This window comes from Primulina tabacum, chromosome 10 (assembly GCF_025594145.1).
Source record: "Primulina tabacum isolate GXHZ01 chromosome 10, ASM2559414v2, whole genome shotgun sequence".
In the NCBI taxonomy this organism is placed as follows: domain Eukaryota; kingdom Viridiplantae; phylum Streptophyta; class Magnoliopsida; order Lamiales; family Gesneriaceae; genus Primulina; species Primulina tabacum.
In genome coordinates, this window is record NC_134559.1 from 2,742,101 (window position 1) to 2,759,671 (window position 17,571).

Consider the following 17,571-nt stretch of genomic DNA (forward strand, 5'->3'; position numbering starts at 1 on the left):
AATATTTTTTCACGGATGACTCAAATAAGATATCTATCTCACGAAATACGATCCGTTAGATCGTATCATACAAGTTTTTCCTTTTAGTTTTAACGTTTTTAAGGTGCATTGAATTTTGGAATCCGATTTATTTTATATGCATAAAAAATATTATATTATAATAATTTCCGAAGAATATATCTTTATTTCAATAAGTTGAAGAATAAAAATGATCGAACCCATAAAAAAACATTAAAAATGTGAAATCAAACAAACTCTTTTATAAAATTAACAATGGCGTTAGCCCGGCGCGTGTCGATCATATCAATCCCATGGAATCCGACGTCGTCGAAACGCGCCTCCACCATCACACCCTGCTCCACTAGCATCTGCACGAACTTCTGCTGTCGATCGATTAATGGGTCGCCGCCGAACCCTATGACAAGGCACCTCCCCACAGATTTAAGCTTCTCCTTCACTTGAATATCCTCGAAAGGATTGCAGAACCGGTGGTCGCGATCCGTCCCTGGAGGCAGCGCAAGCTCCCACAACATATCGATCACTGGCAATGGAAAGTACTGATCAGTCGCTAGCTTCAGCTCACTCCTCGTCCGCGCCTTCCCACCGAAGAACGGTTGGTTCAGTATGATCCCGACGACAGTCAGCGGGGCGAGGTTGAGATCATGTATCCGCATCGCGGCATTGAACGCGATGTTTGCGCCACAGCTCGAACCGTAGAGGTAGCATCTCGAGGAGTCGCCGTAGTCCCTTATCCACCGGTCGCCATCACTGTCCGCCAGCTGGTTTCTCACCCAGTGTATGGCGTCGATCGCGTCTTCGTACTGAGCGGGGAGGCGATTCTCCGGTGCGAGACGGAAGTCCACGGCGACGAGGATGGCGGGGACGTCGCTGGAGATCTTGTTGCTCATCTCATGGAGAATGGTGTTCGCGAGGCTCATCTGGATCCAGCCGCCGGCATGGAAGAACAAGATGATGGGGAGACGGACGACGGTGTTGTCGTTGGATGGGAGTTTGGCGGGTCGGTAGATTCGCATCCAGGTTTTCTTGTCGGCGTCGAGAGTGACATCTTTGCTGAGCACCGGTGTGCCGGGGATTTGAGGGACTTCGCCGGTGGGCGGGGAGGTGGGGAGCTTCATGTAGCGAGTGAGTGAGCCATCTGGATTGAGGGATACGTTTACATGTTCGTAGGGATCAAATCTGGACATTGTTTGTTAATAATTATTTGTTTGTTCCAAAAAGATACGAAGAGAAATGTGGTTTGATCGACGTTGGAATTTGATTAATCTTAGGCACTTGTTTGTGGGGAAATAATCAGTGGGCATCCTTAAATTTCGATATTCGAATGTTGTTAACATAATCTGAGGAGTATTAGTTATTGCAGATTTTGAATCTGTCTTCTTGATTTGAACACGTGCTCGTGCCAACAAGCAAGCAAGCAAGTAAGTTCGGATACGAGTATGAGCCAGTGTACAATTTTCATTTCAATAATTTGTACATATCTTTAGATCCAAGTATGAGACACTGGACAATTTCAAAGCAGGTCAGAAAACCTAATAATTTTATGACCCAAAAGAACATATTGAAAGTTATAAAACAAATGGATACGAATCTTCACGATAAACAGTAATACCCTTATAGCATAAAAAATAATATTTTTTTATGGATGACGCAAATAAGAGATCCGTCTCACAAAATACGACCCAGTGAAGCCGTCTCATACAAGTTTTTGCCATATATATTAACGAATTATTAACTCCAGCATATTGAATTTGAGACTGTAACTAACTAGATTCTATGAACAATGAGAACATAGATCTTCTAAAATTTTTATGCAATTTATGAGATGATGAATAACTATATCAATCTAAGGACCATATATGTCGTAAATCAAATATCAAGATATTTATAATCTTAATATATATAGTATTATTCATTTATTTTTTAAAAAATTGAGATATATCCCATATTTATAGCAATAAATATGTTTATCATAATTAAATTATTTTATTAACTTAAATACAATAATCTGAGAGACATCTCATTTGTTTGTGCCACTTTCATTCCTCTTCCATTTGTTTATTATTTTCTACGTCATTGAAAAAGAAAAAAGTATAAAATATTTTGACTACCTATTCCTCATTGAGACATCATAAAACGATGAAAATTGAGAAATTTTTAAACTATAGGTACTTCTAAACAGGATTTTAAAACTTAACTTGAAATTATTTTACCACACTTTATGCCATATATGGAATTCAAACAATCAGCATACGCATATACATATACATATACATAATTTATGATTTGGATCAAAATATGTGGACCAGGGTCAGAATAAAAAAACAAATGTATAAATTATAATGTTAGTTCTATATTATAATATAATGTATAAATAAGTGAAAATAGAATACATGATATTTGCACGTTTTCCAATTATTTTCATTCATAATTATGCATATACGGTTCTCGAAATGCTTAATTACATCGGAATTGTTGGATTACCAAAAATAATGCAAATTTTGAAAAGGTATGGTTATAATAATTGCCTACTGTAGTATAATCTATATATTAATTAACCAATCAAGAACTTTTTATACTTAAAAAGAGCTAAATTTTATACGGTATCACTGGCATGGGCAGCCCAAACTTCTTCAAGAACAAAATGGTATCATATGCCTGACCCAAAAACTGGTTTGTCATTTGGCCCTTTAAACCGGCCCAAGTTAATAGAACCGGCCTCTATCAGGCCACGGCCAAACCGGGTTTCACTCATCTGTATCTATTCAAAGATTCTGTGCAATACTAACTAGTAGATAATAAGACAATTTCAATAAAAGATGCTGAAACTAAAAAAATCCGCATTTTAAGACATTTAAACAGGGAAAGTTATAGCACCTACTACTTTCATCAACTGGACCTTCAGCTTCAGACCCCTTTCCATGCTTCTTCTGCTTCGATCCTCATTTCCCAGAGGACTTCAAAGGGCAGACAATGCTGTGTGAGGTTATCCACGTACACTCGCCAACTCAACTTCATATACAAGCCATGAATTTGGAGGTACATTTTCTCCAGCTCCATGCTTTCCATAACTATACGGTAAAAAGGAAAACTTTCATATAGAAGCATATGGGTTCGCGACAATCGAATTTTTAGGCAAAAATTTTGACGTGCATGATGTCTATGGTTTGGATGATTCAAAACATACCCCATCGATGGTGGGATAACGAGTCTCCTTTTATCCCCAATACGCATACCTGCAATGAATATCGATGAATATAAAGAATTTAAGATGAAAGAGTAACAAAAGGTAAGGTGATTGAGTTTTAGTTTCAAAAGTAACTACCATCAATGCCCAAGTTCCATCCTCCAATAACTTCTTTATCACCTGATTGAAGAAGAAATATAGATAATAAGATAACACATCAGTAATGATCCTATTAACATTTTCTCAGAACTAAAGCGAAAACAAGGCGAAGAGGGTGAGTGTGTGCATGTTTGCAAGGGCAGCTGTCCAGGTACCTAACAAAAACTTGCAGGCAGGTTTACCAACATTTGAGTCAAATATGTGCCCGCTCTCCTTTAACATAGCTGTGTAATAAATTTTGACCTGATAAAAGGTTTGTTTAAAGAGATGATCATGAGCAAAATGAAAATAAATATTCCCAACAAAATGTGATATATACACAAACCAATAGTAGTACAAAAGACTCTCTTACTCTTACAATTGTAGCAAGTATACCTTTTTCCCAGGAGCAGCAACTTTTCCATCAGGTGGTCCATGGGTCACTTCTTCAATAATCAATCCATTTGATAAAGCCCTTTCTTGAATTGGTGCATTTGCAGTCTGATGCTCATATTTCATGGCAGTGTTCTCTTTATTATCTGTCATTTTGGGCATGAAGACATCCGAGCTTCCATCCCCTTCATTTTTCTTCTGCTTCTTCTTTCTAATTTTCTTATTGGTCTTCTGATCACTAGCTAGTAATTCAGAGTTTGTGGTGATGATGCTGCAAGTAGAATTTTACAAAAAAAAAAAATCAAACAAATGAAAATAAGAAGTGAAAATTGTAGGTGCCAAGTACTGCTCAATGAACCATAATTCATTCATGGTTGGGGGAAAGTGGGAAACGAGGCCCCTAATCATGATAAGGGGCATGGAGATCTTAATTAACTTCTTTCCAGTAACATTGTTCACAAGTATAAACTTTTTAACAAGTTATATCCCAAACCTACGAATGATTTAAATTTAATCAATTACCCTTTTTTATTGCAGTTGAAAATTTACATTTAGTCAAGGAAGAATAGCTGAAGTGAAATTATGGAGATTGTTATGTCATCAATGAGGCTCAACACTCCTAAAGACTTTTCAACAAAAGATCAAGTTATTAAAATTCCAATAAACAGCTTTTTCGGATATCTAACACAAGGACTTTGTAATCTTTCCAGAAATCTCTCATCAATGTAAAAATATGTAGATACTTCAGAGTTTTGACTTCCTCGTCATTTATCTTATAAACATATACTCCATTACAATTTCAGATCTTCTCAATTTGATTCACATTATCCATGTTTTAGCATTTAGATTTATATCAAAAAAATGTAATCTGGGAAAAGAAAACCAAGAAAAATAAGAGAAAGACTAGATACTAACTTGTCATTTTTTGGTTCCTGGTGTTTCCCATTTGCTTCCGACAGTTCATTTGACACACTGTCAGCAGTTAATAAACCCTGCTTGAATTCATCATGTTTAGGAATATTATGACATTCTGAATCAGTTCGTTCACATGTCCTTTCTAGTTGTACATCTTTCTTTCTCTTCTTTGATTTCTGACCATTTTCCACTCCCGATTTTCGATTTGTTGCGGACCAATTAGCTCCCATCTCCATCCTAGAGTATCAATAGCAGGATGAAAGCAAATCTGAATCAATAAAATGAAATGCCCATACAACAAATATATCCTCGTGAAATAAAATTCTTAATTGATAAAAAGAAGAATAAAGGAGAAAAAGAAGTCTTACAAATTTGTTGGGGCCTCAACTTCACCAACCTTCTCTTTTCTCTTCTTTTTTGCTTTTGCACTGATCTTAGGCCAAGTACAGCAGAACATAAATAGATGACAACAGATAGGTGTAAGTGTGGTTCACAAAATGAATGAATCAGGTATTTATCTCATTAGTAGATGTTACTCACACGTCAAGGGATTGCATCTGATCGTTCCCGTGTCTCATAGGCAGATTTTTGTCGATGATGTTAACCTCTACCTTATTTCCAAGAGAGTTACTATCAGTCAAGGCCTTCTCATTGTTGGAAAGTACTTTGTTAGGAGTCTCCAATTCCTTTACAATTTCTAGTTTTTTATTCTTTTGCTCGGTCCCTTTATGAAGGAATGGCAGCTTTGCCCCGCTTAGTCTGACGTGAAAAAAGGAAATTGAATTATAAGATTCAAACAAATATGGTTCATCTTCCCAAATGGATCCAACTTTTCCGTATACACGTAACACATATCTATAATTTATAAATGCATAAACAAACAAACACACCCCACCCATAGTTATCGATTATGTGTCTAGATGTGTGTATGCAAGAGTTAAAAAGGAGGGATACACTCTTCCAAAAAAATTCATAATAAAGGATGCTGAATGATAAGTCCAGTCCTATTATCACCTTTCTGGTTCAACATTCACATCTGGAGGATTGCCCTTTCCCGGTGATTCGCTGCCACAGATTCCACCATATTCGGACCTGCTACCTGTTTGTTCTGTAACCAGGGCACTCTTTTTTCCATCCTTTGACACGGTTGTCTCCGGAGATCTTTTGTTCTTAAATATAGATAAAAGGTACCCGTTGTCATCTTCACTATCCGACTCAATCACTTGGTATCTCTTCTTGCGATTTTTTTGATGTCCCTTTCCATCATGCATTCTATCATCGTCCAGTCTAGCCTCGTCCGCTCCTTTGTTAAACCCAAAAATGCAGAACAAAAGGTGAAACCCTTGTATAAATGTTGATGATGTGCATCTAGATGACAACCATAATAATGACCATGACAAAGATCGACGAGTCACATACTAAGCTTCAAGTTTCATGGCAACAATTATAGATTGAACGAGACCAGTATCCACTCAATGATCATCCTTTTTGAAGAGGTTTTCTGGATAAAATATTTTACCCACCAGAAGCATCCAGCCATTAAGGGAGAGAATTAGAGCCTGAATCATGCAAAAATTACCTTTGTCGCTTGAAACAGGGGATGGTGGGGAAACTTGTAACTCGTCATCATCAATAAAACTGTCCTCATACCTATCATCGGCACTATCATGACTAGATCCCTCCGTATGAGAGTTTTCTATATCCACTCCATATGATTCTCTATGGGTGAAAATAAAGGAAAGCTGAAAAATCCAACTTTCAAACAAATGAACTTTGACAGAATCACATGTTTTCCCATTTAGGAGAAACCTACAGATGGTGATAAAATTATCGATGTTGTGTTTCGTATTAATTAAAATGACAAATGACACAATTAAGTTTGGCAAATGAAATTATTTGCAATGGGTTCCAACTGTTATATAACTAAAGAAAATTACTTGAAAGGATACGTATCACTGTGAGTATTTGACTGCAGACTTCGTTGGACATAATAACCAGTAAGATAGACACTTCGTGGGCCAATAACAGAAAAGACTACATCATCTGCCTCCTCAAATTCCAAATCCAAGTGGCATGACTCTGTACTATTGGGCAACAAGGTGCAGAGCAAAACCGGACTTCTGTTACCCACATTACACTGTACTAAGCTCTTCTTTGTTGCATCACTGATTCCCAAAGTAGCCTATATAATAGATCACCGCACAGACAGACCAACAAAGTTAATATTAAATATCACTTCATATCAAACGTAGAACGGGATAAGAAGCAATAATAAACTTTTTTTTTTCAGTCATTAACAACCCAAACCTAATATGCAGCAGTGTTCTAAAAAGCGGTAGGCGGGCGGTTACCTACCGCCTAGCGCCTGCCTAGGCGGTTTTTTTTAAAGCTTAAATTCATTAAGTGGTTCATGAGTATTATGTTTATATATAAAATATTTATTATTATAAAATTTAAATTTTAATAATAAATATATATTAATAAATTTTTATATATGAATCATCCACATCAGTTTACTACTTTACTACAACCGTTGTACAATGAAAATTAAATTTGTTCAACATTTTTTCCAACATAATATATTGATATTAAACTTAAACATCTAACTCTGCTAGTTCATCTCCATATTTTTCCAATACTTCTTCTGTATCGGATTCAAACTCAAAATCCATGGCTTCTTTTTTTTAAAAGTAGAAATCCGGCTAGGCGGTGATATGCATATATACTATAATTAGGAATATCATAATTTGTTTTTTTTTTAAGTGTAAACCGCCTAGGCGGATTTTTAATTGTAAAATCGCCTATGCGGCGGTCCGGGCACCGCCTAGGCGGCCGATTAATATGGTGGCGCCTAGAAGTTTCGACTAGCCTAAAATCGGGGCGGTTTTGGACCGCCCAGCGCCTAGGCACCGCCTAGGCGGTCCTAGGCGAAGATTTTTAGAATACTGATGTGCAGTAAAAGGATTCTTTACCAGATAAGGGCAACCATCAGAACAAGAAATCTCTTACCAACCGGGAATGATATCTAACAACATGAATTTATAAAATTTCGAAAGAAAAAAAAAACCAAGGATGGAATAAGAAATAAAATACCATCGTCAGCATTCAAAGTTAAAAGTCAAATTACAATTTGAAGTCTGCTTTCCAGGACTATGAAAAAAATAACCTGCGAAATTCGAAGCCTTCCTCTAGCCTTTTCACAAGAATGAGTAACTGGCTTTCCAGGTTTTACTTCAACACCTGGAACAGAGGGAATAAGGTGAAGTTGGTATAACTTTAATGGGCACATACAAAAAAAAAAAAAAGAGTACACGGGCAGCACAAGATGCAACACACAAAAATGCGGAAAACACACACATATTTGACACCGCTCATTGTAAAATCAATCCAGACATCGACAATTGCTTGAAAGTTAAAATTATTTCATTCTTCTGACTCCGAATCACAATGAACACAATTTCCTAGATTACACACACACATAAATACATAGAAACGGCATTTTAAGCACGACTACAGAGAGACGCGGCAAAAACAAAAGTAAAGCGCCTCCTACTTGCAAATAACTATAATATAATATAAACTATAAAATGGCTCAGTAGGGTAGAAACAATTGAATTTCCAGACGGCGAAAATCTCAAAAAGAGCACAATATTTGCTAGCTCACACAAACGAGCGAAGAAAAAGCCGCAAAGGCCAAAGAACTAACCCCAGAAGGCCATTGTTACAGGAGGCAAGTATCAGGAATCGGATTCTGGAAACATGATGTTCTTTCTCCAAATATAAAACGTCGTCCGAAACCCTAGCGAAAAAGCGGGAGCGAGGGAGGGAGAGCAATTGCGCTGAATTCTTTAAACCCTCGGTTTATATAGGCTAGTGCCGGCCCCGCGGGAGTCGATCATTTGTATTATTTTTGGGTAATACCTAATAATCATGAAAGAATACATTACTTAATATTCGAAAATATTTTAAGTCTTATTTAATTTATATATATAATTTTTAAATATTAGAAAACATTTAAAATAATATTGCAAACAGTAAACAATAAATCTTTTGTGATAAGATCTCGTGTATCTATTTCAATTAGATGAGATATTTACTGCTAAAATATTTTTGACATAAAATTTTTATTATCGTGTCTCGACCTATTGTAATATTAGTAGGTTTTATTTTTATTAATTAATAAATAAAGTTAGTCACAATTAGTTATTTTACCTTTATATACAAATTTAATGCTAATAAAGTCCTTGCCTTCCTAAAAAATGATATAAATTATAAATTGATAGAAATGTGTATTCTTATCATCAAAAGTCCAAACCCACTTTATTTTTTATTTTCTCAAAAAACCCTCGTCATGTTTTTGCTTAGAAGCGGACTGATATTGTAGTAATCAAATCAAGACATTGCAATTTAGACTTGAGCAAAAGAAAATAATGTTATAGATAGAATACGAGTTACAATTAATTTTTAAATTTAATAACTGAGATCTTTGTGTCGGATGAGTTGAGAAGTCATTGGCTATAGCTTAACTTAGTGTTAATTATTTTCAAAAAGTGTCAATTAATAATATAAGATAAATCAGGAATAAAATAAATAATTAATGTTTTAAAAATTAAAGAAATAGTTTCTATGACATACATGCTTCAACTTCAAGTGGAGTCTCGGTTAGTATGCACCTTTTTTACTGGACCACGTTTAGAATATGGATTTTATATTATCAAGCCCAGTTGTTGGACTAAACAGTTGGGCCCAACTAAATATAAAAATGTCGGCGCCGTTCTTCTCGATTCGTTCTCGAGAAAGATCAGTTGATTGGTTTCCTTTTCAATTCCAGGAGGTAATCGATTCATTATTACTCATTAATTTTCGTGGGTTTTGTCATGAAAATTTACTTGTTTTTGACGATAGGTGAGTTCCAGGTTTGTTTTTCAATTATTTTTTTTCCATGACAATCAATTTGTTTTTATGGGAATATCATGAAAGTTTACTTGTTTTTCGGTCTTTTGCTCATATTTTGTGTTATGTTTCTTACTCGTGAATTGTTTGGGATTTCTGTATCATATTCTATTATGTTTTTCTTTTCCCCGAATTGCTCGGTTATTTGCTACAACTCGGCAATTAAGAATAGATTTATTTATCAATCCCTTGTTGTGTGATGAACTTGGTTTACATATTTGAAATCCTGAATTGTGAATCTACACGCTTTAGAAAAAAAATAAAGTAAATTGTTGCGTTTGTTTGTCTCATAATGCTTGCAATCATGTGTGGATATCCCTTGCTATTTATTATGCAGGGACTTACGAAAGCGCATGGAATAAACTAGCAAATTGAAGTGGTTTGGATGGATGGCCTTTTCCTTCTCTGGAACACTCTCGAAATGGTGGCAATTCTTCATCTCTACTGTCTCTCAAATAATGCATTCAATGTTTTCTTTTGGATTTTCTACAATTTCTTGACCTCCAATACGGGCTATTGATGATGGAAATTTTGAATTATTGTCCTTATTCGATAATAGAAGATCAAAGATTGATCAAATGTAATACAAGCCTTAGTTGTGAACTAGTTGGGGTTAGCAGAAACTTAAACATCATCAAACCGATACTGGGAAAAATAAATAATGAGCTTGTTTCATTTAATGGATGATGCAAGTTGGCTCTAAAAAATTTACATGTTCATTCCCAAGTCCTAAAGTTTATATACAAGACCAGAGGAAAAAAAAACAGAAAATTTGAGCTCTGGTTTACTTTCAACTTGAGCGGTCGCTTTTAGATAGAAACTACAAATTTGTTCAAGAGCCTAATCCTTTTGAGTGTGACTTGTATATGGCTCATGCTTTTCTTCATGTATGCATAACCTTTATCGCATATTATGCAGGGGGTGCTTGGTCACTTCCTACTTTGGAGTTCCATGGATATGGTGGAGCTGAAACAAACGGTGAACTCTCGGGGACCTCTACTCGTGGAACCTCAAGAAAAGTTATCCCAATAGAGTAGAGTGCTGTTTTAGGCTTGCTGGTAACCGTGAGTCTACAAGTGTTTGGGCGTGACTTTTGTATCTGGTTTTGCATCATGTTATGTAGTAGACACATATGTTATGATCTCAGTCCTAGACGATTTGTACACAGTAATTTATAGAATAATGCTAAAGGTACAACCTAAATATCGTACAACGATATTTACAATAATTAAATAGTGAGATTTTGTTATTATATCGTGAGATTTTGCATTGAATTTATCATGAAATGTTGATAAATGGAATTTTTGTATTGAATTTATTGTATCGTAAGAATTGTTGTACAAATTTGGTTGTTCATGTAGCATTATTCTTTGAGTAAGTCTCTTATAAGACGGTCTCACAAATCTTTATTTGTGAGACGGGTCAATCCCTACCGATATTTCACAATAAAAAGTAATACTCTTAGCATAAAAAATAATATTTTTTCATTGATTACCCAAATAAAATATATGTCTCACAAAATATGATCCGTGAAACCGTCTCATACAAGTTTTTACCTTACTCTTTATATATATGATACCGATTTGGGGAAATATTTCAAATTCGTAGGATTTATAGTTAGAACTAAATGATAAATTAACAAAAAAAAGTGTACGCCAAACATAAATTAATCCCAGCAATCAAATGGATTTGAATCAATAACTTCAGATCTCTCGATTCAATTGCACTCCATTAGAATATATTAGGTTCCATTCGAATTGATTCATTTGAAGCTAAATATTTTAAATCACAATAATAAATCTATTGGTTTGTTCTGATAAATTTTGTAGAAATGGATTTTAAATTCTCAACTACTTATTTTTTAAATTAATGTATTGAATTTCAGATTCATTGAATCGTTTTTAATATATTCTTCAATTATAAATACAACCTCACCGAATTTTTGAACTGTTAATATGTATTAAATATTAATGAAAAGTGCAATTCTAATTTAAATAAGATATTACATAAAATATAAATTATGACGTGTGATTTTTGTACTTTCTTTCCCCATAAATTTATAACAGGCCAATTTCTTTGTCGGGAGTGGCAAAAAGGTCTCCAGGACTTGGATCGATGGACAACAGGAACGTCGTCGTATGCGACAATGGCACCGGTGTAATTACTCCCCGCTTAACGATTTACTATCTTCTCCATTTCGGAGTTAGCATTTTGATCAGTTCTGCGATGATTCAATTTCATCTCTTCATTATTATTTGGTTTACTTAATTCGATGTTGACTCTTTGATTCTGGTAATTGAGCTCAGTATGTTAAGTGTGGATTTGCGGGTGAGAATTTCCCCACGTCTGTGTTTCCTTGTGTTGTTGGAAGGCCAATGCTTCGATACGAAGAATCGTTGATGGAGCAAGAGATCACGGTCAGATTTATTTCTCTCTTTATGGTTCAGATTGGTGTTTACTTGTATATTTCAGAATTACGCAGGAGAAAATTCGTTTCACGTTGAGATGGATTACTCGGTATCTGAAGTCTTCAACTTCGTGTTTGTACTCGGAAATTTTACAGGCACGATTTGAGCAGGGGGGGATAAGAACTTTCTTTGAGCGATTTTCTTTACTTCACGACACGACACCTAGCTGAGATACAAACACATTGCATGTCGAAAAAGCTATAACTTTTTTACTTGTTTGTTTTAAACGAAGCCAAATTAATGGGTTTCTTGGCGTTCCACGTAGTGGAATTGAATTCTTTGTGATCGACTCACTAGTTTGGAACACATTACAGCTCTGTTGTTGTGTTTATATTATTCCCATACGTCGAGATATTGTTCCACTTTTTGTGCTCTCAAGTCAAATGTAGCAAACACGTGTTGCTTTCTATCATTTAATTATTTTTTCTTGTGTCCACAGGATATTCTCGTTGGAGATGCTTGTTTGAAATGGCGGCATCAGTTAGACGTATCTTACCCTGTTAACAATGGTATCGTGCAAAATTGGGATGATATGGAACATGTGTGGGACCATGCATTTTTTAGCGAACTAAAGGTTTCTTTTTGTTGCCTTTAATCTCTCAACTAACGCAGAAAGTTTTATTTATCCGGTGTATTGTCTGATTATTGGTACTCTCTCTCCCTCGGTTTCAAGGATGTTGTTTTACTCTTCATTTATTTTACTTTGTCTGAAGGTAGATCCTGCACAAAGTAAAATTTTGCTCACCGACCCACCTTTGAATCCATCTAAAAACCGCGAAAAGATGGTAAACTACCTAATACTAGAATTATAGATTTGAATTTCTATTGGTGGAACTCATTGTTTTAAGATGATACGAACCGAATCTTAAATTGTCTGTATCCAGGTTGAAGTCATGTTTGAGAAATACAACTTTGCTGGTGTTTTCATTCAAATCCAAGCTGTTTTGACATTGTATGCCCAAGGTGCTTTAAAGCCAAATTCAAAATTGTGGTTTTAGTCACTGGTCTACACGATACTGTCAACAAGCTAGTCACTATGAATATGGTGTCTGCAAAAAAAACTGCGTCCATCACAGTACATTTTATTTTTATGATTTTGTTCACTTTCTCCCTGTACTTGCATTGAATTTTCGATAATGTGCTGTTCAATGTCATCTTGGAATGACTCAGGTCTGCTGACAGGACTAGTAATTGATTCCGGCGATGGAGTTACGCATGTGGTAACCTTTCTATCAAGATTTTTCATCAAATGTTCAATCTTTTGTATATTTAAATTTCATTGGCAGTCTTTTATGTGTGAGATAATGAGCTTCTAGATTTGAGGAAGCTAGCTTGCTACTTGAAGAATGGTGATATTTATTGTTAGGTTCCAGTTGTTGATGGATACTCATTCCCTCATCTCACAAAGAGGATGAATGTGGCTGGGCGCCACATAACGTCATATCTTGTTGATTTACTTATGAGGAGAGGGTGAGATTTGTTAAAGCTTCTGAAATCATTTGAGATAATGTATCATTTTGTCGAAGCATTGATTGATTAATTTTATGCCAATGGTTATGCTTTTTCTACAAAGGTATGCTATGAATAGAACTGCTGACTTTGAGACTGTCAGGACTATCAAAGAGAAGCTTTGCTACATAAGGTGGGTGAATTAATAATTTTTTTCAATGACCGGCAAATTGATACACATGTTTTAACCTTTTTCTTATTTGTTGAAGTTATGATTACAAAAGGGAATACCAATTGGGACTTGAAACTACTATCCTTGTTAAGAATTACACTGTAAGTTAAATCTCTGCAAGTTCATATCTTTTCAAGACTACCGAAATAAAGTGACTTCAATTGCAAGAACCAATATAATCTTGCTGCATACTCACAACTTAAATATTTTACCGGGGTCCTTACTTTTCAAATGCAGAAGTTTGTTTGTCATGGAAGTTTGTTTTTACTTTCAGAGAAGAATAGTTAGATTTAACGTTTTTGTCTCCACGCGTCTTTCTATGGGTATATTACCTTCTTATATTTCAGGCATGTTGGAAAAAGATTAACAATTTAAATTTATTACCTGTAATAAAAGCTGCCAGATGGAAGGGTCATTAAAGTTGGCACCGAACGCTTTCAAGCACCAGAGGCTCTTTTTACTCCAGTAAGCATGAATCTGTGTCCTGTGATTACTATATTAGGCTTTGCAATTAATATTGAAGCGATTATATATCTGTTGTTTCTGGATGTCCATTGTCTAATTTATGAAGCAACAGTTGAATTTTTATCAACATGCTTCAAGTACATTTTTTATTATCTGTTGTGCCGTTCAAAAGATGAATGTTTGTGGAATAAACTATAAATATAGAGAGAATTTGTCTTCGACTCTCTCTCGGGATAAATGCAAACATTTGGTTCATGTTGATGCATTGTTCCAATCCTGAGATGTCCAGATTTTTCTATCACCAATAGCTTTGCTTAGTTTATATGACTTGCCTGGTAGTATTTATTGAGTCCATAACTTCCGGAGAAGCGGTGCCTCCTCCTCACAAAAGGGGTTCGCGGTGACCAGGCTTGAACGACTGTTTACCAAACATACAACTCTCTATGAAAGTCACAAGACAATGAATGGGGGGTTGTTGCTTGTCAAGTGCCTCGAATGTATGAGCGCTGATGTCTGTATTGGCAACCAAATGACAGGGGAGGGCCACCGAAGCTCGGTGTAGGGCAGCCATAACTATAACTATAACAGTTGTCTTGTTTTTTGTTGCCTGTTACTGAAGGCTCATCAATATCATCTTCATTAGCTGTTTCATGCTGTTGTGACTTCTAAGTTTTGCGTGAATATGAAGTTTCAATGTTGTGTACTTCTACAGGAACTCATAGACGTAGAAGGAGATGGAATGGCTGATATGGTATTTCATTGCATTCAGGAGATGGATATCGACAATAGAATGATGGTATTAGTTGTTTTCTTAATGTCAGCATCTTAATGTGCTTGCATGATTCTGCAGTCATTCATGCAGATCGAATCTGTTTTTGCAGCTCTACCAGCATATTGTCCTAAGTGGTGGGAGTACAATGTACCCGGGATTACCTAGTCGGTAATGCCTACATTTAATGACACAATATGTTTTTATCAGAATAGCGTTATTCTCTGTAAAGAATCTCTATGTTGATTGATTTTGAGGACTTGGAGTAGCCTGGGCTCCTTGAAGGAGATTGACCCTTCAACTTAGAGAAAATATAATACATTTCTTATTTTATTGGATGAGTAAAATAATAGTTAAATCTGCTCCTAAAAGATCATTTCTGGTAAATTTTCTAGTGCAATTTAGGAAACACGAGAAGACCCTGGTGTGTGACTCAGTTACGCCCTTCATTTGACAACAAATCAGTACAAGAGAAATGGGTCCCCTAATACGTTGCTAATTTCATATACTGTTGTTAGTTTTGGGAAACTCCTACATGTCAATGCATCGTTTTGTGCTAATGTGAATATATTTTTTTTTGTTTTAGAATACATTACTAATCAATTCCCCTATGGGTATGTCAACCAGATGACCTGTGCTTTTTTGCTCCTGCTTCATCTTGATCTGCATTAGTAACCTTTCAAATTGCTTAATTTGACACCTCATCTTTTGCAACAGTTTGGAGAAAGAAATATTGGACCGTTATCTCGAAGTTGTTTTGAAGGGAAATAAAGATGGGCTGAAGGTGTGTAAGTGGATAATCATGTTGTTATTTGTAACAGTAATCTTTTGTTGCAATGAAATACACAGAGATCTGTCTGCCACCTTTAAGCTGTTTTCCGTTATTGTCATGGATAAGATCTAAACTTGACCACTTGAGAGCTTCGATCTGTATCCTAAGGTTAATCATGTTATGCTGAGGCCATAGCTGGCAGTATAATTTTGGGGCAAGTTAACCCCGAGTTAATCTTTTCTCTTCCTGTCCATAATCTTTTTACTTATATTTGAGGTTTTCCTTCTTTATATTAATGATCTCATTTTTCAAATCTTGATAGACATATCATATATGAATCACAAAATAAGCAGTGTTACTTCAGTTGTGAAGTTGCTGGTAAACTATGCTGCTTAGTCCTGTATGTCTGGGAGTTACAAGCACAGACTCGGGCAATGTTTTGAGGGGTGTGAATCTAGTGTTTATTTGTTTTTTTCCTCCTACCTAAGTGTATGATTTCGTGCTACTGTTAGAAACTACGTCTTCGGATAGAGGATCCACCACGAAGAAAACACATGGTATATCTTGGAGGCGCGGTTCTTGCAGGAATTATGAAGGTGCAAATTCTATCTCCTCTTCCCCTGACATTAATTCATGCAAATTTATCATCCCTTGCTTTAATGAATCAAGATCGCTTTCAAGGCTATTCATGCAAACTAATTTGAATCTGATAGAAATTACCTGAGATGATATCAAATCTCTTTTCTAGTTGGCATAGAAATTCTGTTTTAGTACCCTTCCTGTGAACTTTGGGAATTGAATTACTGGATTTGGCAAAAACTTATTTGGTTAATTTAATTTGGCCCCTAAAACTGTGAGCAATGCCTACTCACCCCTTCAAATTATTGATTCATCTTGCGCCATTCAATTCTAAACTGTGTTGCATAATGTTGCTTCTTTAAACTACTAAATAGCATTTATGTAATGTTTTATAAAAATCATACTTATTGCTTAAAAAAATAACAATGTGTTTGACCTGATTATTAAATATTACCATGGAATTATAGAGGCATTCATGTGAATAAAATATTTGGTATTTAGTTAATTTTATAAAATATTGTCGTTCTATAATGTTAATCAAAATGGAATTCTTATTATGGAACTATTATGTTGTCATATTATAAATATAATTGTAATATATAATTGAAAGATATTTGGAAATGTGATATACCGGTTGTTGGAAAGTTGGGTGTATTCTGACCCACCGAGTAAAATGCTACTTCGATAAAGGTTTGAGCTTTTTTAGATCAAGCAACTCGGTGCACATTTGGGTTGAGCTCCAGTGTGTAATGACTGTCTGCTCGATCGAAATCCCTACTGCTATGAGGTTGAGATCAAGCAACAGTGATTTAGGTTCAACCGTTTCTAAAAGACTTGAACTTCGAAATATTTATAAATGTTGCAGGATGCACCTGAGTTTTGGATCAACAGGCAAGATTATTTGGAAGAGGGAGTCGCTTGTTTGAGCAAGTGTGGCGGGGCGTGAGGACGGGAACGAAAGCATTAAAGATGTGAAGTGCGTGTGTAGTTAGTCATACATAATTTTTTCGTGGTAAAAAGTATGTTGCTGAATCTGGTGGCCTCTGCATGAGATGGATTTGTCTATGTTGTAGTACGTTTGTTTCAAGAAGTAAACACAAAATAAGCTGTGTTCCCATTTTGTGTGTTGGAAAAGTTACATACGAAGTTTTAGATCCTACTAGTATATATAATGGTGTTATCATGCAATTTTTCATTTTCAAACTTCTTCCTCTAGCTACAAGATCTTATGAA

The 17,571-nt window shown here is 35.5% G+C and overlaps 3 protein-coding genes and 1 long non-coding RNA gene across 4 annotated transcripts; 2 read left to right on the plus strand and 2 right to left on the minus strand.

Moving 5' to 3' along the window:
* Positions 1-154: 154 nt before the first annotated feature.
* On the minus strand, positions 155-1,340 carry LOC142505458 (putative carboxylesterase 9). The gene has a single exon (XM_075618440.1). The coding sequence runs from the start codon at positions 1,203-1,205 to the stop codon at positions 246-248; it is 960 nt and encodes a 319-aa protein (XP_075474555.1). The 5' UTR covers positions 1,206-1,340; the 3' UTR covers positions 155-245.
* Positions 1,341-2,599: 1,259 nt separating this feature from the next.
* Positions 2,600-8,514, minus strand: LOC142505530 (peptidyl-prolyl cis-trans isomerase FKBP43-like). The gene is made up of 13 exons (XM_075618555.1): positions 8,358-8,514; positions 7,818-7,891; positions 6,601-6,833; positions 6,231-6,370; positions 5,666-5,954; positions 5,192-5,410; positions 5,020-5,079; positions 4,652-4,888; positions 3,740-4,007; positions 3,520-3,607; positions 3,344-3,385; positions 3,206-3,254; positions 2,600-3,089 (listed from the first exon to the last, which is right to left on the minus strand). Exons 1-13 carry the CDS (start codon positions 8,368-8,370, stop codon positions 3,005-3,007), a joined length of 1,797 nt encoding a protein of 598 aa, XP_075474670.1. The 5' UTR covers positions 8,371-8,514; the 3' UTR covers positions 2,600-3,004.
* An 871-nt stretch (positions 8,515-9,385) lies between these two features.
* On the plus strand, positions 9,386-10,856 carry LOC142505614 (uncharacterized). Its single transcript, XR_012804463.1, has 3 exons — positions 9,386-9,485; positions 9,942-10,028; positions 10,523-10,856. It is a non-coding gene; the product is annotated as an uncharacterized LOC142505614 (long non-coding RNA).
* A 779-nt stretch (positions 10,857-11,635) lies between these two features.
* Positions 11,636-17,533, plus strand: LOC142505333 (actin-related protein 2). The gene is made up of 15 exons (XM_075618275.1): positions 11,636-11,761; positions 11,911-12,021; positions 12,512-12,646; positions 12,786-12,857; positions 12,957-13,035; positions 13,243-13,292; positions 13,439-13,542; positions 13,646-13,714; positions 13,791-13,854; positions 14,150-14,218; positions 14,931-15,014; positions 15,100-15,158; positions 15,705-15,771; positions 16,272-16,355; positions 17,204-17,533. Exons 1-15 carry the CDS (start codon positions 11,720-11,722, stop codon positions 17,282-17,284), a joined length of 1,170 nt encoding a protein of 389 aa, XP_075474390.1. The 5' UTR covers positions 11,636-11,719; the 3' UTR covers positions 17,285-17,533.
* The last annotated feature ends 38 nt before the right edge of the window (positions 17,534-17,571 follow it).

What these genes read in the sequence shown, in the direction of transcription:
- LOC142505458 (XM_075618440.1), bottom strand. Translation starts at nt 1,205, where the DNA reads ATGTCCAGATTTGATCCCTACGAACATGTAAACGTATCCCTCAATCCA.
- LOC142505530 (XM_075618555.1), bottom strand. An exon ending in GAAGGCTTCGAATTTCGCAG is followed by an intron (nt 6,834 to 7,817) that starts GTTATTTTTTTC and finishes TCTATTATATAG; the next exon opens with GCTACTTTGGGAATCAGTGA. An exon ending in TTGCTGCTCCTGGGAAAAAG is followed by an intron (nt 3,608 to 3,739) that starts GTATACTTGCTA and finishes ACCTTTTATCAG; the next exon opens with GTCAAAATTTATTACACAGC.
- LOC142505333 (XM_075618275.1), top strand. Translation starts at nt 11,720, where the DNA reads ATGGACAACAGGAACGTCGTCGTATGCGACAATGGCACCGGT. An exon ending in TGATGGAGCAAGAGATCACG is followed by an intron (nt 12,022 to 12,511) that starts GTCAGATTTATT and finishes TTGTGTCCACAG; the next exon opens with GATATTCTCGTTGGAGATGC. An exon ending in GATTTACTTATGAGGAGAGG is followed by an intron (nt 13,543 to 13,645) that starts GTGAGATTTGTT and finishes TTTTCTACAAAG; the next exon opens with GTATGCTATGAATAGAACTG.